Raw genomic sequence first — 25,254 nt, forward strand, 5'->3', positions numbered from 1 at the left:
GTGCACTTTATAAAAATCTGTGAAATACTTTTCAACTGGGTGCTGAAAAGACAGACTGCGTAACGTGATTTTTGAAAGCTCTCCACTGCTCCCCACTAATACAGCTGCACTACAGCTGTAAACATTAACAAAGTAGAAGGCTATGTTCAAGCTCAAGCGTGACATATTTTTTGCTGCTTAAGTGAATTGTTTAGAAACAATTAGGATCTGTTGATATTAAAGTTTTCGCTGAAAAATTAAGTGCTTTGCGCTTGGGATGGGAAGCCAAAAGAGGCCTTTTTTGTTTTCCACGTGATGACAAAACAAAATAAGTTATAGATCGATCCCAATACTTGCCACTTCTTGGTAGCATTTTGCGAACAGTAAATTGGTTCCGCTTTGACAGTTCTAAATTGAGGCCGCTTTGCGAATCACTATTCTGCACCCAGCTTTTCAATTGCAAATTTGATTTTACTTAAAAAACTGAATCCAAAAATATTTTTCAATTTAAAATTCTATTAAAAAAAGTCAAACGATCATAACTCGGCGGCAATTTTTTGTCCATCCAAAGTTGCAATTTTTTGTCCTCTAAAACATATTAAAAAATTCAAAATTTTTAAATTATAAATTTTGGGAAATTATTTTTTTGGAAAAAAAATAATAGAAAATGTGCAAAGTGTTTTTTTTCGTGAACCAAGTTTTTTTTTTCTAAGTAGTGCTCATATTTACAATTTTGCAAAGTTTCATCCACATAAAAGAATACGTAAAGCATCTCTTACGCGAAATTCTTAAAAATTACTCACGTAGTACATCCAAGGGGGGAAATACCATTCGTAGCTAGGCAAAATCGCTCGTTTTGATGAGCTGCTCATTTTCGCTTGCTTATAAAAAGAGCGGCTCTTATTAACTAGTGATTAGGGACGAAAATTAACTTTTTTTTTTAATAATAAAGAGCGAGCCATTCTTAAAACTCTTTCATCATGATATTTATTCACATTTGAGGATGTTTAAAAGCTCTAATTTGATTATTCATTTGAACTTAAAATAATTCAAAGTTAAATTATCTTATATTTTAGATGTTTTGTTTTACACGTGCATTTCTAGTTTTGAGCTTTGAGCGGTTCGCCAATTTTTGCCCACCATATTCCTATAAATCATTCGAAATGGAGCATCTCCATTCGAGCAGTTTTTGCTTTTTTCTACCTTGTATTTCTTATGGAGCGAACTGTCAAAAACTGCTCGACTGCGGGTGCTCCATTATCAAAACTGCAAGAAAGTTAGGGTGAAGGTGGAATTTATTTATTTGTTGACATTAAAATGTATGTACTTTGTGGTTTAAGTTTTTCATTTTATGTACTTTAAAGAGTGGTTTTAAAACCACGAAGTTTATGGATGATCAATTCACCCCATGTGTCTCGATTCACTCCAGATAACGGTACTTGAAGAATACTATGTAGTTAAAGTACCTTTGAGAATATCCTAATTTTAATATTTTAGGTTATTGTATTTTTTTACATCTCTGATTTCTTTAGTTTTCATGTTTTTTTTTTTAAATTTCTCAAGTTTCTTAAGCTTATTTCCTTAAATCAGTGCAGTGTTAAAAATAAGTGGTGCTCTGTTGTAACCATGGGCGTTAGAGAGGTTAACTTTCCAGCACATTTTTCAGTGCTGAAAAGTATTACATTTTAGCCCTTGTATAGAAAAGTATTACCTTTCGATTCTTTTATTGTTGGTAGAGAAAAGAAGTTCGTTCCGCAAAATTGTAGAAAAATAATCAAATTAAAAGCGCATGGTTTCCAACCCTTTTTGGAGATGTCATCATTTGTGTAATAACTAAAGGCAAGACCAGATTAAATTTTTCAAAATGCTAGGACTTTTTTTATTTATCTTCCGCAATTTCTTTTGTTTTTATACAAATAAATACGTTACTCGATCGATATATTTCATTCTTCCAAGTGTTTAAGGTAGAGTCTGCTGCTAGGTTTTTATTTAATTTGTGTGATTTCTTTTCTGTTTGTGGATAAGAGCAACTTCGTCAAAGGTTATAAGGTGTGTCTGTGTGTGTATCGCTAGTTTTATTTTTCTGTTTTTTTTTGTTTTGTTTTTCTAGGGAAAGAAAGAGCACTACGGTTTTCAACCACATCAATGCGCTATGCTGGCAAATTTCCTCAAGTGTATTGCATTTTTTTCATCAACATTTTTTAGTTTGTTTCAGAACAAGGATACGAAATTTAGGACAATTTTTAACTGCATGCATTCAACTTTTTTTTTTAATTCAACGCAGTGATCGGAAAAAAAACTGGATGGCTAACTGTTAAACATGTGCAAGTTTTTGCTTGAGTTTTTAAAATTAAAACGGATTCATCACTACTGCGGCAACTATAGAGCACAATTTTGTGTTGTTGTTTTTTTTCTCTGTCTGGTTAGATCAACAATGTACATGTCTTTGTTACAATTACCAATATATTTTTGTTTGTATTTTTTAATGCAAGGTTGTTCGATTTGTGTGCAGGTTTTTTCTTCAAGATTACATATTTCCTTAGTTTGTGTTTGATTTAGCTGGAGTAGTTACATAGATGACTTTTTTGTTTGTTGGCATTTTCATTTCAATTCTTTTTTTGTTTATTTTAACAGTAAGATTGGATTTGTTTTTTTTTACAACTTTCCGTTTTTGTTGTTGTTGCGTGATTATGTCTATGTACTATTTTTGTTTGTTTGTTTAAAGGTAATATTAGTAAGGTATGTTCAGGTCTTTGATTCCACTGTGTTAGTAAATTACCCATTTTTAACGTCCTAACTCTTGTACAAATCCAACTAAGAACAGTATTTTTTTAATGAAACAAACAAACACCACTCTTTTTATAACCTATGCACAGAATCACCTCGTTGAACCTAATTACAAAAGACACCAAACGTAATTCTAGTGATCAATTCAACTAAAAGTGCACGCACACTCAGTACGATATGTAAACCATAATACTGACGACGACAAGTTTAAGGGTTTGTTGCAGACAGAGATCAAAAGTAACGTGATTTAATAATAACATTTCCTTCCTTACAAATTTGATACTTGAGCGAAATTAAGAACAGTCAAAAAACGTAAGAAATTCACGTGAGTCGTTAAACTACTACAGAATATCGAAACATTTCTACGACAGCGTTCTAGCATTATAAAAAAAACGTGTCAAGGTTGAAATAAACAAAAAAAAATGTGTTTGAATTCTGTACATTGCGCGAACTCACAGCCTATTGCTAAAAGAACACGTTTTGGCCTGCAAGGCCAGACAATTGGGTCCTGGCTGGCAGGAGGACAAACAGTCAATTCTAACGCACAGCGAATCTAATTTGCTAATATTTTTGGGGAAAGATGCACGTTCTTCGTTGAATGAGTCCTTTTTTTGTTCTTGGAGTTTGGCTCACTATTTAAATTTTCAGCATGAAAACAATGTTATGGAAACTAGAGCGGAACTTTCGGTGTCAAAAAATAAAATAAAAAATAATGCTAAAAAAATGTTTCTTCATAGAAATTTGTTTCCAATTCTGCTCGGCTCTCATGTTTTTTTTTTATTCGAAAGGTAACCCAAACTGTATGTTTCCACATGACTCGTTTCGAAGCGCAATTTTTTCCCATTCCCGAGCAGACGGAAATAACGTGGGAATAGCATTTTTTTGATGTTTGAAAATACTTGGCCAATAACAATTCTAGAGTTTTTTTTGAAAAGGTCCTATAAGGCTGATACAAATATTTTTAAAAGTTTTTGTCACCCCCCCCCCCCCCCCCCCCTTCAAAACTGGTCCGAAAAATCAGGGGACAAAAAAAATATTTTTACAATAAACTTCAAAATTTCAATGAAAATTCAAGTGCAACCAACTGAAATCAAATTAAAATACATTCTCCTGCGTTTAAAATCATTTTTAGCATGTTTAGGTTTATTAAAAAATCTTAAGATTTTTTGAAAATTTTCGATGCAAAATCTTTTTTTTCGATACAATTTTTGTTTTTGTCAGATCTTAGATTTTTTGAAAACTAATGATTGCAAAACAACTGAACTAGTGTAAAATGCATTTTAAAACACTTTTTTCATTTAAAAGTGAAGACTATGGCTTGTTATTTAAATTTTTATATTTTTTTATTTTTTTGCCCCCCCCCCCCCCTTGACCTAAATATTTGCATCGGCCTAAACAAAATGTTCAATTTTTGCTTTTAGGTGTTTTTAGAACCGCCTTGAGTCAGGGGTAATTCAAAACACCAAAAAAGCAAAAAGTGAAAATTTTGTTTATAGGACCTTTTAAAAAAAGTTCGAGATTTTATGTTAATCATAACAAGATTTGTTATTCGTCGTTATGATTTTTTTGTTATTGGATTGTTATTGTAATAACAGACTAATAAAATTTTTAGTTTTTCTTCAAACAAATCTTTGTTATTATTTTTTGTTATTTTAACAACTAATCCGATCATTCCAATAATAGTTGGAGGTATTCTTCCATAACAAAAAATGTTATTCCATAGTTGTTTTGGCTTTCAACCAATATCAGACCAATAACAAATTTTGTTATGATAACATAAACTGTTATTAAACCTTTATGCAAAAATTGATTTATCAAGAAGATTCCATAACACTTTCTGTTATTATAACAATATTTGTTAAAAAAATATTTTGATAGAAATGTAAAAAAAAAAAACTAGAAACTCTTAATTTCTTGCTTTTTTAAGTTTTCATTTACATTTTTACATTTTTTCTTCAAAATGTCTCCAAAAACGATGCCAATACACTTAGATTACTTTTTTTCAAAATGCGGTCAAATCTTCCCGATTTTCGGTAATAATGTCGTTTATCGTTCAACTTATTTTCGGTAAAATTATGTTCATTTTCATAGAATCTTTATTTGTGTTTCAATTATTTGTAATTACCAAAAATTAAAAAACGATTTATTTTTTTTTATCACAATCAATCTGCACATGAAGAAAATGGCGGATGAGTAGAGCGTCCAATTTCCCGTCCCGGGAAAATTTTTCCCGGGAATTCCCGGGATTTCCCGAAAAATAATATTTCCCGTTTCCCGGGAAATTTTTAAATTTCCCGGGAATTCCCGAAATTCAAGCGGAAGTATACATTTTCCTTACTTTTTGGTCCTAATTTTTTTTAATTAAAAAAAAATATTAAAGAGAGAACCTAACTTAATTTTATTCATTTTAATCTACTGTGCATATTGAACTTATAAGAAAAACGGGGTTTCAATGATAGGATTTCATTCTGTTTTTATATTTTTTTTTCCAACTGGTAAGGTTTGTTTCAAGATTATTATTTTGTAAAACATGTACTGGGGCCACACAAGGTCCATGCACTATTGTTGGAAAAAATGTTTTTCAATAGTATTTGAATATTAGTGGCGTTGAAAATTGTATTTAGCATATTGGGGTGACTTTGTACAAAATATTTGTTGTTAAAATCAGATTTAATGTGTTCAAATTTTACACAATCACTAAGGTTGCTGATAAGTTTTTAAGAAGAAAAAGAAAATCAATGTGTAAATTTTACTTAACATAGTTTATAAGTTTTTAACAATTTACCTATAAATTTTTGGTGAAATTGATAAAAAGTCAAAATTTTGCCTAAAAATCTTTAAAATGAGTTTTGTTGATAAAATTACGGTCTAGAACAAGTTATTTGCCATGAAAAAACATAATTTCTGCATGCTTTTATTTTTTTTTGTTTTATGAGTCAACGTTATTCTTAAACATATTCATTTGAAATGGTAACAGAGACAAATTTAAAAGCATTTTTATGGTTAAGAAGCATGGATTTTACTCACTGGTTCAATATTTTAATTAAAAAAATAATACTTCTTAACAAAAAAAATCAATTGATAGAATAATTTTTTTTTATTTTTTTTACTAAGTTGTATGATTTTTATAAGCAGTCAAGCCATTAATTGGCCCCTACACTCATTTTGAACATTAAAGTTGCAGTTCTATACAATTTTGTTGCAAAATATCAAACAGAAGCAGGATAAGATCAATTTTCAATAAATTTTAAATTTCCCGGGAATTCCCGGGATTTCCCGGGAAATTTGTTAAAAAATTCCCGTTTCCCGGGAATTTTGTAACCCCGGGAAATTGGACGCTCTACGGATGAGGAATGAATTTCCACTCTTCTTCCATCCAACACATCGAGCCAATCATTTCATTAGGGCACTGCTTTTTTCACTGATCATACGAAAAAATTATGTATTATCATGCTATTACGATGCTTTTTAATTTATGTGGATTTTTTTTAAATAAAACTCATAATTTAAAATTTCTTATCATTAGGCCCTTTTAATTTTCCAACTGTTGTCCATAATGGGCAATTTCTATATGCAATTTCGAAGAGAACTGAAAGAGCATTAACACTGAAGGAGCTATTAGACTATGGCAAACAAACAAACTCGCAAACAAGCAAAATCTTTGACAGTTTGCATGCCTTGTTTTTGCCTGCATTTGTTTGCAGAAACGTCACCCTGTACCCTGGCTTCGTTTGCGAGTTTGGCAAACTGTCAAACACAAAAGTGCGGATTTGTTTGTTTGTTTGCCATAGTCTAATACCTCCTTGCTTGCTTGAATGATGTTAACGGGCCCTTTCATTGTGATTTCAATGAGGAATTCAGTGGTAATTTTAATAATTGGTGAAGTTTTGTGATAGAAAAATGTAGATAAGACGAACTATTTTTTGTAGAAATCCTTGGTGAAAAGTAAACCTAACCTTGTTTTGAAGTTAATCAGTGTTAAGAATGTATGAAAAGTTTACTTTATAACACAAAACGTTGCTCAACTATGAAAAACTAACGAAAAAAAGGGCACATTTGAACTTTTTTTTTGGTTTGAAGTGAACTTTTTCTGTGCCCTTTTGTGTTTTTCATGTTTTCAATACGAAATTGTTTGCTATCAATCAATCACAACTCGACATTTTAGAAGTTGCTGTCAGTTAACGCTTCAGTTTAGTCAAGGCTGTCTGAACGTGCTCCAATCGACAGAATTGAATTTTAGTAAATTTCCTGCCAATACATTCAAACTCCGATGGTTTGACACCAACTGTTGTCAAACGAACGGGGTCACGTCTTAGTTTGACACCCCTTTTACACGGAGTTCACACACACTATCAAACGTTTGTTTTGATAGTGTGCGTGAGCGTCGTGTAAAATGTGACAGTTTGTCACTTTTTAGTTTGACTTTGACCAACCAACGAACTAAAAAGTGTCAAACGAAAAAGTGGGGTTGAGTGTATACAAAATGGTAAAATTCGGGTATAAATGCTATGGAAACATCTTAAGTAACCATGCGCACCCACGCTTATCTGTCAGGTAGCAAAAATAAGGGGATGCGCATGGTTAATTAAGATAATTTCTGAGCATTTAAATTTAGTATAATTCAATTCTGTCGATTATAGCGTGTTCAGGGAGTCCAAATCTGTCATACCTTGACGAAACTGAAGCTTTTACTGACATCAACTTCAAAAATGTTAAAATGTGATTTTTTTTTAAATAAATGATTTTATATAATATTTATTTTAAATAAATCCTTTAATAAAATGTACTTACTTAAAAATCAGCTCTTCCAAAAAGTCATCATTACTAGTAACAGAAAACAGAAAAGTCCAACCGAAAAAAACAGAACAAAGTGAACATACAACTCGTCGAAATCCCCACCAGACCCATTCATTGAAACGTGCACTTCCCAGATCAAAGTTTATCCCCTTTCTTGAAAAATTAAGGGATAAGCCAACTCCAACAGTCCAATCGGTTTAAAGGATGTTTCTTCTAAAAATCAATGCCGATTACAATTTTCGGGGTTTAATTTTCAAAGGTTTTTTGTTTTTGTTTTATCTCTTCTCTTCATATTAAATATATACGTTTTATAATGTATGTACCTTGGATGAAAAAAATGCTTTAGTATCACAATATCTCTCTCGCGACGACGACGACGACAAAAAACTTAAACCGAAATCGAGTAACTCTAAACGAACGAGTGCGCGCGATCGCTTTTTTGTTTTTTCTTGTGTTCCTTAAAAAGAAAACTTTGTTCTTCCAGCTGCTACGACATAATCCGAACCCCTAGCCACGACGACGACGACGATGAGAAAGAGAGATATTTTTTATTTTTCTTCACGGGTGTAAGAAGGTTGTTCAGTGCTCCTGGCAAATCTCCGCCAGAATGCGCTTGAGACTGTCCAGGCCACGCAGGAATCCACTGTCGGGGCCGTGGTGCACCTTGACGTTTGTGCTCGGGCTGCACATGGACGTGCCGCCGTTCTTGATCTCGAAGGTCGTGTGCGCAAAGTCAATCATCCGCACGTCGGCCAACCCCGAGGGGCAGACTCCGGCGGCTGGGCCACCACCGCTGCCAACGCCACCGATCGACGACGACTTGGACTTGGAGCTGAGCTTCCGCCGGAACGTTTGCTGGGGCAGGGCAGGTTTGACCTTGCTGCTGCCGCCGCTGCCAGAGTCCTTGCCGCGGTGGCGCTTCGAGCTGACGATCGTTTCCTGGAGATGCTCCTCCTCGTCGTCGTCGTCGTGATCATCGTCATCAACGGCACCCTCCTCGTCATCGTCCAGATCATCGTCCACCTCTTCGTCCTCGTGGTAGCCCGCGTCCGACTGGTCGTAAGCCTTACCTCCTCCGCAGCTACTACTACTATTGTTATTGGTATTGCTAATACTAATACTGCCTGGCGTCGTCTTGGTCGCCGTCGGCGGTGCCAACTTTGTCTCCACCTCGCTGCCGCCACCGCTCACCGGCGGAACCCGACCGCTGAATCCACCCTCAAAGTCCGAGCTCGCCCCGGCCTCGTTCTGGACGTGCGTCGGCACCACAAAGGCCGTCGCGTAATCGTCGCTGCTGCTGTTGCTGCTGTAGTTCATCCACGAGTCCATCGAGTGCGGACTCGAGCTCGTCACCACGTTCTGCGGCGTACCCATCGGAACGGCCGGAATGGTCGCGGCGACGCCCGGGTAGACCGTCTCCTCCGAGATGGGCACGAACGGGACGGACTCGGCCGGTGTCGAGGACGCCTTCGCTTTTGCCTTAGCCGCCGCTGCGGCGACCGTGGCCATCGAGGCGTTCAACCGGTGGTGGGCCGAGGCCGCCATGTCCAGCTCGTGCTCGTGGAGGTGCGGCGCGTGCTGATCCTCGTGGGACGAGGACAGGTTAAACTGCTCGATTGAGCTGTTGGACGCGTCCGCGTCGTAGCAGTACGAGTTGGACTCGGTTTCGGCGAGCAGGTGATAGTCGGAGGCGTTGTCGGACGGGACGGGGACGCTGGGCGATACCGGTTCCTCGTAGCCCTCGTAGACGATCAGAAGGGAACTGTGAGGGAAGGGAGAGAAAAGAGAAAGAATGATTAAATTTACTGTTTCTGGTATGAATGCCTTGGAAATTTTTCATGACCTTGGAATTGGTCACAGGACGTTCATATGACCTTAGATAGCTCAACTAGACATTATTGAAGTTAGTGTCAGTAAACGCTTGAATTTCGTCATGTTATGATAAATTTAGTGGATTCCCTGCAAATTTTTTTTTTAAATTTCTGGTATAATTTAAATTCTATGGAATTATTTTAAGCAACCATGCGCACCCTTGTTTGTGTTTAAAAGACGTATATCCAAATTGTTATTTATTAGCAGAGAATCCAGTAAAAATCAATTTGATCGATTAGCGCACGTTCGGGGAGCCCAAATCTATCATACCTTGACAAAACTGAAGCGTTTAGTGACATCAACTTCGATAATGTCGAGTTGTGTCTCCAAGACATACCTATCCCCAATAGGTTATTAATTGTAACCGATTCCTTCCGTTGTGGACAAATTATGTTTGGGAACGGTAGCACGAAACGGTAAAGGGTCAGATATTTCCCAATCACATTTTTTGGCTTCCTCTCCGAGGAATGCCTTATAAAATCACTTGAAAATTGGCCAAAAAATGTCACTGCGATTTCTCGGAAATGGCTGAACGGATTTGGACACTTCCGGTTGCATTCGATCCCTCTTAGCTTCCGATAAGTCGCTATTGAAAATCTTCCCCGTAGCCCTTTCCTGTCAAAAGATATTTACGAAAAACGATTTGCAAAACTAAAATCAAAAAACAAAAAACGATGAAAAATTTTCAAAATTGCTTCATTTTTGCACAACTAGGTAGTCTGGAATGTCCTCCATCCACGGCTGAAACGGGACAAAAATCCATTGAAATTTGCCAAAGTTACAGCCACTTTAAGAAAACTGTTTGCATTCAGCCGCTTCCAAATCGACTAAAACGTGGCCAAAATTAACCAAAATTTCGGCATGTTGCACATTTTTGTAAAGCTTTTTCAAAACCCAATCCAATGAGATACATATCTCGACGAATTATTAGGCTTAGTCGCTAATATCTGCACTAAACTGCTATTTTTGACGATACCAATGCATTATCACATGCTGGTTCGCCCATCCGGCTAAAAACCCAGAACTATTATACTTCACTCGAAAGCATTTTTCATCGTGCTTCGAATGTCATTTTAGGAAATAAAATTCCCTTTGTGAATCGCGTCCAGCATGCTAAGATTCTGTCGTCCCTAAATTAGGACCAGAATAGCCTCAAAAACGTCTTCGCCAAGCCAAGACAAGTCAAGTCATTTCGGGAAATGACAATATGTAATGTGTTCTTAGATACCTATCCATGAGTCATCGATCGACTCCGTTAGCGATACACTTTTTACTCTTTCTTAAATTTTCGCTTTAGCTGTAGAAGGTGAGAGCGGAATGCAAGGCGAGAGAAGGAGAGAGTTTACGGAAATTTTGACTCGTTCGAGCACTGCATAGGGACGTGGCGTTACATCGTGCTGCCATCTGGTTTTTTTAAGTGCAAAAGTGCTGAATCATCGTCTAAAAATAGACGGCGTCCTATCTCACCCAGCAAAATGAAGTCGATAAAGTAGTCGGTTTCGATAAGAAAAAGTGGAAAACGTGGTCTAAAAATAGTGACGCCATCCCCCTATGCCGTCACGGTGTTAAAACTCGCGTGCTTTGCTTACATGGATTTTCGTCGACGAACATAGGCGTATTTTACTTCTACTCGGATTGAATAGCATTCGATTTAGTAAGTCTCTAGACTATATACTAAGTATTCTGCTTTCAGTCAAAAGGATCGCAAAGTTATTATTTGAAATTGTTTTAAAAATCCATTTTAAATCCTTTGCGGTCGTACAAAGGGTCATTGTACCCAGAAAATTAAGCTTTATCATTGTGAACAATAATATTAGCAATTTAGTTGAATTTTAGAACTCAATCAACGAATCGTCTCTATACATACATGTACATTCTCAATACATTTATTTGTGTATGAACCGAGAAGAGGAAGCCCCCATTCACCTAGGTGGATTAAGTAACGTTTTTTCTTAAAGACCTCTCTGAATTTCGATTTTTACTAGATTATTCTGCGTTTGGGAAATTGGACCTAAGCTTATTCTTTAAACATTTTACTTAGTTTAATTTGTATATCAACAGTAGGGTGGTCCAAATTCAAGCTTTCTCGGGGCAACCTCCTGAAATCAAAGATTGACCGCTTGAAGTTTGTATGTGAAAATTGTCAGAATGTATGGAGAAAAGCTACTGTTTCAGTTTTTTACCTGTGAAGGGCGCAATAGTCGTCCAATCTTCCTAATTCTCAGATGCAGGACCTTCATTAAATTTAAAACAACTTTTCCGAAAACACCATACAAAACCCAACTTCCCGAAATACGTATTTTTTTTTTATTTTTGAGATTTTTTGATATGTTTTAAGGGACAAAAACCCGCAACTTTTAAGCCATAGAGAAGCATGATCAAAAAATCTGCCGCCGAGTAATGATTTTTTGAAAAGAATTTTTGGAAAAAATCAAAATTCCATGCAAAAAAATGACCTTATTTTTAGATGTAAAATTGAATTTGCAATCGCAAACTACTTTACACATTTTTTGGTAAAAGGCTCCGTTTTCAAGATATAGCCACCAAAAGTTTGATTTTAGGGATTTTAGCGAAAAATTTGCAGTTTTTCGATTTAAAAAAAAGTGACCATGAGTGACCATTTCTAAAAATATGTTTTTTTCAAAAGTTCAGAAAATTTGCTATAAAATTGTCTAAGAGACATTGAAGATTGGAAGAAGATACAGCGGCTTAAAGAAAAAGAAACACGAACATTGAAGTTTTCTAGGTCTCATCCAAACAACCCACCATTTTATAATGTCGATATCTCAGCAACTAGAGGTGGGCAAAAAAAGAGCGAGCCGCTCGAAGAGCCGGTTCACTGGAAAGAGCGAACAAACACCGTGGATCACAAAAAAAGAACCGCGGTTCTTTTTTAAACTCCGGTCTTTTGAAAGAACCTTTCATTATGGCATGATTTGTGTTTCAAATATAATTTATTGAATTTCCAAAAAAAAAAGTAGTTTTAAATTTGTTTTTGAGAACTGAAAATATCATTTCAAAAACTTTAATGCTTATAAAACTTATTCCCATGAAATAAACTTTTCATTGTACAATTGATTGTACTTTTTATTTGTTCCTGGAAACTAAGTATTACCGGAATATAAATTTGAGCATTTCAAATTGCATGTTCTCGTTTTCAGTTTTTTTTAATCAAATCTAGAGTTTTTTTTTTGAAAAGTTCCAATAAACTGTTGTCTTTCATATGTTTATAGGACCTATAAAAAAACTTTAGAAATATTCATGAAAGTCCAATGTAAAATAACTTATAAAATCACACGATTCTTTAAAAAACATTTTCATACAAATTTTGAAAAAGAGCGAAAGAGCCGTTCAAAAGAGCGGCTCTTTTTAATGAGCGAACGAAAATGAGCGGCTCCTAAAAAGAGCACCTCTATCAGCAACCAATTGTCCGATTTTCAATGTTAAAATAATGAATCATTAGTGAAATTTTCCGATCTTTGCGAAAACAATATTTTTAAATATTTTGAATCAAGACTAACATTTTAAAAGGACCAAACATTCAATATTACCAGACTTAGAAAACATAAATTTTCCTGAATCTTTTTCTTTATCTTCAATGTCTTTTGGACAGTTTTATAGCAAATTTTCTGAACATTTGGAAAAAATAATATAGAAATGGTCAGTCATGAACACTATTTTTTAAAATCAAAAAACTGCAAATATTTCGCTGAAATCAAACTTTCAGTGGCTATATCTTGAAAACAAAGCGACGTCGTCGTGCTATCATGTCGCACCCGCCATTTTGACGTTCCGAGAAAAACGCGTTTTAATGTTTGACCTTGAATAAACAAAAACGAAAGCACGCAATGTAAACAATAACAAACACGTTTTGTTTGGCTGACTATTCTGTGCATTGTCCCGAAGTTTGGTTGAAGTTGGTTGCTGGAGTCCCGAGTTATAATTAAAAATGTTTACGGTAGTCTAACTTGTACGTGCGTCAAACGCATCCTGACCTGAAATCCCTTTGCCCTTTGTCGCACTTACATCAATTTTCAGAGAGTGACAAGATAGCACGACAGGATTGAAACTTCTTTTATATGTAGAGTGACAAAAATTTTCGGAGCTTTTTTGGTTTTCATTGAATATCTCAGGATTGAAATCGAATTTCGGGGATCTGTGAAGGTCAAAAGATGAGGCATTGTGAGCTGCACAAAATGGCGTTCTTAACTCAATTTGGCCCAAAATGCACGTACGACAAGTTAGCACGATGGCGACGAAAGCACTTTATCAAAAAATCTGTAAAGTGCTTTTCGATTGGAAATTCAATTTTACATTTAAAAATTAATTCTAATTTGTTTTTGCATGAAATTATGATTTTTTTCCAAAAATCGCTATTTTTTCAAAAAATTATAGCTTGGCGGTAGATTTTATGACCATACGTCTCTATGTCTCAAAAGTTGCGGGTTTTTGTCCCTTAAAACATATCAAAAATCTCGAAAATCGAAAAAATACGTATTTTGGGAAAATGAGTTTTTGTGGAAAAAAAGTTTATAAAAAAATCGGCATTTTTTTTCCTGTACCTATTTTTCTGAATAGTCCTCCACAATACCTACAACTTTGCCGAAGAAACCAAATTGATCAGAAAATTCACTCAAAAGTTACAGCTGTTTGAAAATTAACGTACCATTTTTGTATGGACAGCTGCCAAAATTGTATGGAGGCTTGTATGGGTGAACCAATGACACAAAATAGCTTCTTTGGTCATAGAGAAGGTCCCCACAAAGTTTCAGCCAAATCAAAAAAATACAAATAAAATCCATTTCCGGTTTTAGTAGAGAATTGCTCATTTAAATGTTAACCCATAACATGTTTGGGCTAAAGATGTTCTCATTTATTGTTGATTTTTAATCGCTTGTAGTAATTTTCTACAAAAAGAAATGAATTCACCATAATTATCAATCAATTTACCCATCAATTTACCAATCATCACCTCGTTATCAATATGATCCCGTATAAAATTTATAAATAAATTGATGAAAAACTGACAATTTCAATTTGAGATATCTAAAAACAGACGAGGGGATATTTTCAGGAAAGACTTAAGACTTTATTTTATCCGCTGTATTTCAGTAACTAGAGGCCACACGGTATGGCGGATGCAAAATATTATAAATCGAGATGATCCGTAAAAGATTTACACGTAGAAAGTTGTGTTTCACCTTCCTTATTAAGAATATGCTCGATTTAAAAAAATCCGCTGGAGAAAATTGTGCTTTACGGGAAAAACTTTTTTCCCATGTAAGGTAGCATCGGAGGAGGTGCATGGTCGCTCAAGTAGATTTTTAATATTTTCTAAATAAGTCTTATTTAGGTTGTATTTAAATATTTTTGCATTTCTTTTACTTTTGATTAGTGTAAGCTTTCAAAAAAGTATTTTGTAATAATTTTTTATATTTTTATTTAGTAGCAGGCGTCTCCATTAGTATGAAAAAATAATTTTTTTTCTGAAAAACTCAATTGTAACAGAAATGGGTCATTCTCCGCCAACTCACACAGCAGTTGTCCCGACCCCTCTTCGATTTGCGTAAAACTTTTCTCTTTGCTCTGGGTAATTTTGGTCCCTGATCACGAATCCAAGGTCCATTTTTTGATATTTCGTGACGGAGGGGCGGTACGACCCCTTTAATTTTCTGGTTTTTTACTAAGACACGTTTTTTAGTGATTTGTAGCTCGCAACCGTGAAGAGATAGAAATTTGGTGTCAAAGGGACTTTTGTTTAAAATTAGACGCCCGATATGATGGCGTACTCAAAATTCAGAAAAAACGTATTTTTTTCAAAAAAAGTTAAAAAATAGTTTTAAAATCGCTGCCATTTCCCGTTACTCAACTGTCAAAAATCGTGAGACATGTAATTTTATGGGAAATTTAATGTACTTTTCGAATCTGAAATAACCCAGAAGGGTTTTTTTTACATTTAGAACAAAAATTTTCATTTTAAAATTACGTGTTTTTTCTAACTTTGCAGGGTTACGTTTTAGAGTGTAACAATGTTCTACAAAGTAGTAGAGCAGACAAAAACAATAATTTTGATACACAGACATAAGGGGTTTGCAAGTATTCTTCACGAGTTATCGGAATTTTACAAAAAAAGTTTTTGGAAAAAGTTATGATTTTGACCATTTTTGACCAGTTTTTCGAATTTTTAACCCCTAAAACTCAATCGTGTGCTTTTGACAGTTTTTTTTTGGAAAGCTCAGCTTATTTTGTATAAAAATGACCCCTTCCTTCCTCAAAAAGATCATTTGTTTATCCCAAAATATCAAGATTGATAACAACTATAAAGCACCCCGAAGCCACTCACCACGAGTAGAACCGATAGCTGGACTGCTTCTCGATCACCCGCCGCAGCTGCTCCAGCTTCTCGAGCACCCGCGCGATCACCTTCACCCGCAGCTGGAACCCGTTGTGGAAGAAGTTGTGCAGCGCGCCCTTAAACCCGTCCTCGTTGAGCTCGCGGCCCCAGTACTTGTCCTTCTTCATGTAATGGTCAATGTCCGCCTGGTAGACCTGCATGCCGCACAGGCGAACGCCCAACGAGGCCGAAGTACTGGCCGCGCACTTGGCCATCTGCTTGGAGCGCTTCTCCGCCGACGCGTCGTCCCCGTGCTGCCGGGTGCCCATCTTCAGGTCCAGGATGCAGGGCTGCCGGTACGCGGACGTAATGTTCTCCAGCATCAGGAAGTCTGCAAAGGGAGACAAAAAAAAGAGACCAACATTTATCCGGAAATTCTTGCACGAGCAAAGTTCCAACATGGCGCGCGCGCACGCTTGATAGAGCAATGAGGAAGAGAGAGAGAGAGATGGAGGTGACCACACAAATCTTGACACAGAAGACGCGAGTTCACGGGGTTCTCCGGTATCGCTTCTGGTCTGGATGCCGTGTATGATCTAGTAGGCTGCTGCAGGCCACGTGGGATGCGACGTGATGCGGAGATGTGATGGATGATGATCGTCGCGCACAAAACATAAACAAAGACGGCCTTGGGAAAAGCAGCGCAGGGGGGTGTGGGTTTAATTTAGAAAACAAATTCAACACTGATAAGAGGGAGGTCGGAATAAAAAAAATGAATTAAAGCTAATATAACAGCGCGAATGCAAGCGATTTAAACGCACATGGGAAGCTAGTGTTTAGCTTTTGAGGAGGAACATGGTGGAAACTCAATCCTGATTCTTGCATGTTTGACTGGTTAAGGATTCGATTGCCTATAGACAAGAAAACTGTGACGTAGCAAATGAACTCAAAGAACTCAGTATTCATTTTGTGAGTGCCATTTGAGTGGTTTGACAGGTGTCAAATCGGGACTTAGCAGTTTTTTGAATTTAAATTTTCTTCTGATTGCGCGAAACGTCATAACCCGAGTTTTTTTCAGTATTAGTGCCCGTGTGCTTGTCCATGCTTCTGGCCGAGTTCGTGTACGTGCACCTGACCACGTAGGTGTTCCTGGTCGTTCCCGTGACCGTGCTCTAGGCTGTTTCCTTGTCCGGACTCCTGACCGTGTTCGTGCCCGTGTTTCTGACAGTTTTCGTGTCCCTTGCTGTGTAGGTGCCTGTTTCTGGACATTCCCGTGGCCATGTCCTTGTCGTGCTCCTAACCGTGTTAGTGTCCATACAAAACGGAACAGCCGGAACACAATCTTAATTTTTAATGCAAAGTCCCGGCACTGACACCTGTCAAAAAAGTTCATTTGGTTATTTACCTTTGAGGTTAAGTACCGAGCTTTTCTCCTTTATTACCATCAAATTTGCTGTTTTCTAACTATTGGAACAAATAATTTTGCAAAGCATTTGATGGAAACTTGAGCTGCCTATTACTAGATTTTTGTAGAAAAGGCCTTTTAGAAGGCTTCATTAAACGTCAAAGTGCTGATTTTTTAATGGATATGGGATTTTTATTCCTTCAAAAAATAAAATTGTCGAATTATGCGTTACTTTAAAAACATAATTTTACACATCTGGAACAATATTTGAATAGGGCGCATAGGTATGTTGGCAGCTGAAACTTTTCTGCAAATGCCGAGACAACAGGCAACTACTTTAAAAAATCCACAGTGTTGATTTTGTGCTTTTGTGTGAAGGTAGCTGCATAAACTAGAGAGTCTATATGGAGAGGCGAAATGTCACTCTCAGGGTTCCAATAGAACTGTCAAAATTTCTCTCGGAACATTTCATTTCCCTATGTAGGTCCCTAGCATAAACCAGTTATTGTTTTTAACTTCGAGTTTTGTGAATAAGTCCCCCGTTGCCTGAAATTTGCAAAATAGACAGACATTTAAAAAACGTCCGTACAAATTTGACCCGTTGATTTCAACATTATTTAAAAAATGTTTTGGAGATATCATCAATTGAAGCTGGATACATTTAGCTTACTTAAACGTAACGTTTGAACACTTATTTTGGAAATTTCAACATTGAGCTTGATTCAAAAAATCGCCATTATTTCTGTAGAAAGCAGCAGAAAACTTCACAACAGTTTATTTTTTTACATTGAAAATTCCAAGCTTCTTCTTTTCACAATATTTACACATTACTTACGAGTAGGTTTACGATTTTTATGCATGGGTGCTTTTGCGTTATGAAGTATTTGAAATTTACAAAAATTGAGAATTTTGCAAAAAAATTAACTTTAAAATGCTTATGATTAGAAAATGGCGCAAATTTGATTTTGTGTCTGAAAATGTATTTTTTTCACCGCCTTAAAATCTAGCGCAAAAGATGCAATATCCAAAATCTCGAAAATGTTTTTAAAAAACACGTATTTTGCGAAAACACATATTTTCGAAAATTCCCATGCCCAGTTTGTATGATCAGCCTTTGTTGGAAGCCTCGAAAACTGATGATGCAAAATGGCATCTTTGACATAAGAAATGCGTGGACAAAGTTTCATCCCAATCAAGAGATACAACATTAAAAATGATGAAAAATATTGCGAAATTGTATAGAATTACTTCTGTAGAAGTCATGATTAACTGTTTTTTTAAATTTGTATACATAGTTAGATGAATGATCAAGTTGTTGCTGGGTTACGCGGAAAAAAGTATTGTGCCAAAATACACGAACAAAAAGTGAAAACAGGGGATTGTTGAGTGTCAATAAGCTGTTACAATTTTTAAAACATCATTTGGATTTTTGAGTTTAATATTACCAATTTTTAATGGGTTCAATATCACCATAAAAGAGTTAAAAAAATGATATAATTCAATGAAACAATTTTTTTTTATTCAGAGTTGAAAAAGTTCGCCTTTTTGGCTGTAAATTTGATTTGAAAAAGACTTTTTGCCTTATATTTCTTGACGAGTCTGGGTACTTTACCCTATATTTCAAAAAGAGTGAAACGGATGGTACTCCAAAGGAAATCTAGATAATTTAACGAAGTTACAGCAAAATCGAATTATCATTTTTATCACTGTAAAAAATACATTCTAAAAGTACGATAAATTCCTCTAAAGTGACGATATTTCATAACTGAGTTGCCAGAATATCGAATTGCTTAGCGTTTTAGTACTTTTTTTAAAAAAATATTTTTTTAGGAACATTTTAAGCCATTTTTCAGTAAAGAATACCAATACATTTATTAAAGATTACGGAGTAATTGAGTTGCCACCCTGTGATGTAGAAACTAGTGATGTTTCGAGTTCTAATTCGAGGAAGGGGAAAGGGAACAAGGGAAGCAAATGATTTGACGGAAATGGCGACGAAATTGGAGGCGCGGCGTAGCATCATGTAGGTGTAGGTGAGAGCATTTGCGGTTGATGCATGTTGTTGTTGTTGGCGTGTGACAGACACGGGTGACAGCAGATACTAACATTGTTTGTTGGAGTTGTCAATCTGTGAAATACTTTTTAACACTTCTGACGGTATGCCGTTCTTATGTATTTTCATCCTGCAAGTAAAGAGAGAAGAGAAGATAAAGGGGGGAAAGTAAACGATTAGTATTCGATCTGGTACAAAAGAAGGGTAGTGAGGGTGATTGTTGTACTCAAGACTTTGAGATATAAGACGGAAAATCAATGTCGATTTTTTTTATTAGGATTCGATGTGGACAATCACAATGATCAATTTAAGCAAATATGAAGTTTTTATATTTTATTTTCAATAAAAGGAAATTTCACTCGCTGTTCAATCTAATATATGCAAAAAGAGGAACAGAACTTCTTAAGGTTTCGGGTTTTGATATTTTGTGGTAGGTAAGTGTAGTCAATTACCATATCGTCTTCACCACACACACCACTCTCTGACTCTGGGGGGGAGGGCGCGCGCCGTCGTCAGTTCAGTTGCGTGCGAGACAGCCCACGTGAGAGGAGCGCGCCACGTGTGTGCATTTGCCCTTTTGCATTTTTTAGGGCCATGTCGCGCACACACACAATGTGGCGGCGCAGCAAGAGTTCGAGAGCGACAGAGAGAGCTGCAATTTGGATTACAAAAAAACACACAAAAACACAATATGGTATGGTAATGGGTCGCAAAAAAGAGGAAGAAAACATAAAAAAAAAATCAAGGAGGATCGTAAGGGTAAATCTATTTGGGAATTTAAATATGTTGATTTTTTGATGTTATTTCTACATATGAAAGGTGGGTAAAAGGGACGCTTACCGTAGCACTTCTTCCCGTTTGCGCTTGGAGGCGGCCGTCTTCCGGCCCGGATCGTCACGGAAGCTGGGCGAGTAGCGTTTTTCCAGCTTGGTTCCACCCATCGTTGTGGCCTGCATAACACCTGGAAAGACAACAAGAAGATCGGATTGGTTAGTAAATTGCAGAGATTGCATTGGTACAAAAAGATAATAATTAAATATTTTTAATTTTTTTTTAAATTTTGGAATATTTTTTAAATGTCAATTGTTTAAATTATTGAATTTGTGGATTTAAGAAATTTTATAAATAAAAGAAATTAAAAAAAAATCAGAAACTTAAGAAAATATAGAAAATTTTAAAAATTTTAGAAATTTAAAAAAATATAAATTTTAATAATTTTAGAAATTTAAAAAAATAGATATTTTAGTTTTTAAAGAAATTTTAAAATTTTTAATTTTTTTAGAAATTTTGGAACTTAAATTTTTTTTAGAAATTTTAAAAATTTAAAAATGTTAAAAATTTGAAAAATTTAAAAAAATAGAAATTTTAAAAATTTTTAAAATTTTAAAATTTGAAAAATTTTAAAATTTTTAAAATTTTAAAGATTTTAAAAATTTTAAAAATTTTAAAAATTTTAAAAATTTTAAAAATTTTAAAAATTTTAAAAATTTTAGAAATTTTTGAAATTTTTGAAATTTTTGAAATTTTTGAAATTTTAGAAATTTTTGAAATTTAAAAAATTTAAGAAATTTTAGAAATTTTAGAAATTTTAGAAATTTTAGTAATTTTCGAAATTTTAGAAATTTTAGAAATTTTAGAAATTTTAGAAATTTTAGAAATTTTAGAAATTTTAGAAATTTTAGAAATTTTAGAAATTTTAGAAATTTTAGAAATTTTAGAAATTTTAGAAATTTTAGAAATTTTAGAAATTTTAGAAATTTTAGAAATTTTAGAAATTTTAGAAATTTTAGAAATTTTAGAAATTTTAGAAATTTTAGAAATTTTAGAAATTTTAGAAATTTTAGAAATTTTAGAAATTTTAGAAATTTTAGAAATTTTAGAAATTTAAAAAAATTTAAAAATTTAAAAAAATAAGAAATTTAAAAAATTTAAGAAATTTTATAAATTTTAGAAATTTTGAAAACAATCTCTCTCACATTCCAGAGGGATGGACGATCAGTCAGCTGTCAGCAACCCTCCCGAATGGAGGTCAAAAGGGGAACGTGTCCAATTCTTGAGTGTCCGAACAGGTTTGGACCAAACTCAGCCAAACAGTCATGTTTCAAAAGGGCGTAACTTTGACGCCTACTTTTAAATAAAAGTTTACATTGTGTAGGAGTGAGAATTGCCAAATAATTTCGTTTCAAATGCGAGCCTTTAAAAAAACGTTTCGCCGAATTAATGACTGTTGTCGTTTTGTTTTGGTTCACTAGTCCCAGCCGGCGCCACCAGATGGAGAATGTCTCGTTGTTGTTGAGTAGCCGGTTGGTCACCAATGAATCAAAAGGCAAAATCGTGCCAACCTTGGCGAGTTTCGTCGACTCGTAAAATAAACAGACTTGTTTGGGGCGGCACTTTCTCTTGATTGGTCAGCAGGTCGTCAAACTTGTGAATGACCATGCGTTTCCATCCAAGAATAAAAAAAATGCATAAATATTCCAAGGAGTGAGAAATGATATTTACACTCGGAATTTGTGTTAACATTGGACGGTTGGATGATTTACGCTGGTGTTGTTTGCGGAAAGCCTGATGCAAACATCTTGTTGGGTCAGCGATCAAAGTTGAGTAACGTTTTTCGAGCGAATTGAATCTAAGATATTTCCATCGTTAAATGTTCTCCTCAGAAGAAATGTCAATCGCACGTCTCCAGAGAGTTTAAGTGAATCACAAATGTCAACATATTCAGGCGTACACACAAAAAAATATTTCTGAATGTTACATCATTTGGGTCATTCCATCTGAAGCGGAACAGCATTTGAAAATTACCCTCTCCGATCCAGCTCAAATTTGGCAGAGCTGTTGATACTATCAAAACATGCAAGAATCCCGAATTTCATCCAAATCGGACCACCCCCTCCATTTTTGTACCTCCTCAAAAATCGACTTTTGGCGATTTTTGACCAAACCTTCAAGTTCCAAACGACGATAACTCAGGAACCACAAATCTTAGAGGGTCGGTCTTAGACTCAATTTTGAAGGAAATTGGACGTAGAATCCATTTCCGTGATCAAAATGTTGATTAATATATTTTGTCTACCTGTATTGCGCAATTGAAAACTTTAAACGGCCGTATCTCAAAACACCCCAACTTATTTTTTTTATTTGACCTCACCATCGTGTTTCCCGGCCAATTTTACATAAGAATCACTTATCGACAAAAAGGAATATGTTTCGTTCCAGAGATATCGAATTTTAAAGTTTTGTGTTTTCGAGATTACCTACATCAGCTTCATTCGCCGCATCTGCTAGAAGCACACAGGCGGGCTGATCAATAACTGCTACCTGGTCATTTATTGAAATAATTTTCATCATAAATAATCTTTATCAAATTGGGCAAAAATTTACTGTATAACACTGTAGGAAACTGGAGTTGAGTCACGAATGTTTATCTGCTCAAAAAAATGAATGAAGTGAATTTCTGTGCTAACCCACAGGACAGAGTAATAACGACACACAGTAAAGGGCAGAATTGGATTCCGACGGAGCGAGCAGGAAAATGCAATTAATCTTGTTAGTAACACTGAACAATAAGTACACGATACATTACTGAGTAAAAATATGAACAAAAATTAATAAAATTTGTTGATACGTTGTACTCTAGTGAAGGACGATCACAAGGAGTAGGAAAAGGATTTCTGGAAAGTATAAAACTGAAAAATGTAAGAAAATCACAAAGTTTGATCTGCTGCAAAGCGGCTAATTCCCCAAATTTAGTTGCGATGATTTCGACACCGTCCGGACAACAGTATTTTTTTCCTTACATCATTCTTGGATTCTTTTAATCAAATGGAGCTGGCTCACAATATTAAAATTGATTTAATATGATCAATCTTTTAAACCATAAATAGGATTTGCCAAATTATGGTAAAGTGTCAATAATGAACTATAATAACAATAATAATAAAGCAGGTTTTGGGGTTTTTGCTGAATGGCACTATTTTGCTACCGCTCATGATGAAGGCCCTAGTCATGGCCTCGGAGGTACTCTAAAACGGTTAGCAACACGTAAAATAACCCAATAAATATTCCTTTCACAAAAATAGATTGATCAAGGTAGGGAACAGCATCTAATTCCAGCGTTCCTCTTATGTTGCCATATCAGCGCTTTGGCATTCAATTACAGCTGATTAAAAGCGTTTTCAACTGAAATCGAGTGATAAATAGCTCAATAAGAAGTGAACAAGCAAGTTTCTATCAAAAGTTTTGCAAAATTTGTTGTTTAAATAGTGAAAATGAGCAAATTGGACGAAACTAGGAGCGAGGACTTAACCTGCCAAACATACCAGAATTTCCCTATTAGCCATTTGAATAAATATTTGCGTAAAATTATGAAAATATAAATTAAATTAATCATCTCCTAGAACACCAGGTAGCAGTTATTGATCAGCCCGCCTGTGTGCTTCTAGCAGATGCGGCGAATGAAGCTGATGTAGGTAATCTCGAAAACACAAAACTTTAAAATTCGATATCTCTGGAACGAAACATATTCCTTTTTGTCGATAAGTGATTCTTATGTAAAATTGGCCGGGGAACACGATGGTGAGGTCAAATTAAAAATATAAGTTGGGGTGTTTTGAGATACGGCCGTTTAAAGTTTTCAATTGCGCAATACAGGTAGAAAAAATAAATTAATCAAAAATTTGACCACAGAAATGGATTCTACGTCCAATTTCCTTCAAAATTGAGTCCAAGACCGACCCTCTAAGATTTGTGGTTCCTGAGTTATCGACGTTTGAAACTTGAAGGTTTGGTCAAAAATCGCCAAAAAGTCGATTTTTTGGGGAGGTACAAAAATTGAGGGGGTGGTCCGATTTTGATGAAATTCTGGATTCTTGCATGTTTTGATAGTATTAACAGCTCTGCCAAATTTGAGCAGGATCGGAGAGGGTAATTTTCAAATTTGCACTTTTTCGTGCACAGTTGAGATGGAATGACCCATTTATGATGTAACACTTTTGCACGTCATTAAACATTTAAATTTAAATGTAATTTGATGTAAATTTGCAACAAATTATACGTAAAAACATGATTTTACGTGTGATTCAACCGTTTACGTCGAATCTCAAGTTTACATCAACTGAGTTTACATGTGATTCATTTTTTCCGGGTCGAGTAAATTCACATATTTTTTTCTGTGTACATACTGTACGTAGTTAAATAACCGACATGTGCTGCAAACATTAGCCAGCTGAAATCACACAGACTGGGTTAACCATAAGTTGCAAATAAAAAAAGTAAAAATAAAAACAGTGCACCGCATTGTGCTACGAAAACAAATGGCTGGCGTCTAACATTTTGTTTGCAAAATTGTCACAAATGACGCGAAGAAAAACTTAATTTTCTAGCAAATTATAAATTCAATAGCGGGGTAGGCCGGCTATGAAGTTATTTTTTTCAGCAAAAAAAAAAAAAAACAAATCTGCAAGTCATGAAGTCATGAAACTAAAACATCTTAAAAAGCTGCTGCAAATTTGTGTAACAGATGATCTAGAATCGTTGCTCGCTGAGAAAAAAAAACCGGAGGATCAAGATCAAGAAAACATGCCCTCTCTTCAATTTGCTTCGACTAATGTGTCACATTCCGTTCCCTCGGATGTCACCCCACAGATACAAAAACAGTTGATGACAACAAAGTGAGGGCGGGATGATAAATCACTTTCTTCAAGCGCTATTAACCGGTTTTCTGTTTGAAACTAACCAACAAGACCGAATTGTTGTGATGACTTGTTTAATTAGACTTATTTCTGGTGGTAGCTAACGATCCGAACACGTGCCCTACAAATGAGATCCACGCGCTTGTTCTATACGTTGCTGCTGCTGCTAATTTGAGAGGTTGAGCCGTTAGACCTTTTTTGCAAAGATCGGTCTGATTTTCTCAGCAGCAACATTGTTAACCGGAAATTGCATTCGTCGAAATCATCGATCAAGATTGCTGCACGAGGGAAATTTTGTTTTTTTTTTCTCTAAACAAATCGATGAATGGAGTGC

At 35.4% G+C, this 25,254-nt stretch overlaps 1 protein-coding gene across 1 annotated transcript in view; it reads right to left on the reverse strand.

The window, feature by feature from the left end:
- Nucleotides 1-7,804: 7,804 nt before the first annotated feature.
- LOC6048287 overlaps nucleotides 7,805-25,254 on the reverse strand; it is a 48,756-nt gene continuing 31,306 nt past the window's right edge. Inside the window, exons 5-8 of the mRNA XM_038255257.1 lie at nucleotides 20,068-20,188; nucleotides 19,281-19,357; nucleotides 15,779-16,160; nucleotides 7,805-9,325 (exon numbers count right to left, since the gene is read on the reverse strand). Of these exons, the coding sequence (XP_038111185.1) occupies nucleotides 8,143-9,325; nucleotides 15,779-16,160; nucleotides 19,281-19,357; nucleotides 20,068-20,188 (1,763 nt within the window). The 3' untranslated portion in view covers nucleotides 7,805-8,142. The remainder of the gene's footprint in view (nucleotides 9,326-15,778; nucleotides 16,161-19,280; nucleotides 19,358-20,067; nucleotides 20,189-25,254) is intronic.

The sequence above is a fragment of the Culex quinquefasciatus genome, chromosome 2 (assembly GCF_015732765.1).
Source record: "Culex quinquefasciatus strain JHB chromosome 2, VPISU_Cqui_1.0_pri_paternal, whole genome shotgun sequence".
In the NCBI taxonomy this organism is placed as follows: Eukaryota; Metazoa; Arthropoda; class Insecta; order Diptera; family Culicidae; genus Culex; species Culex quinquefasciatus.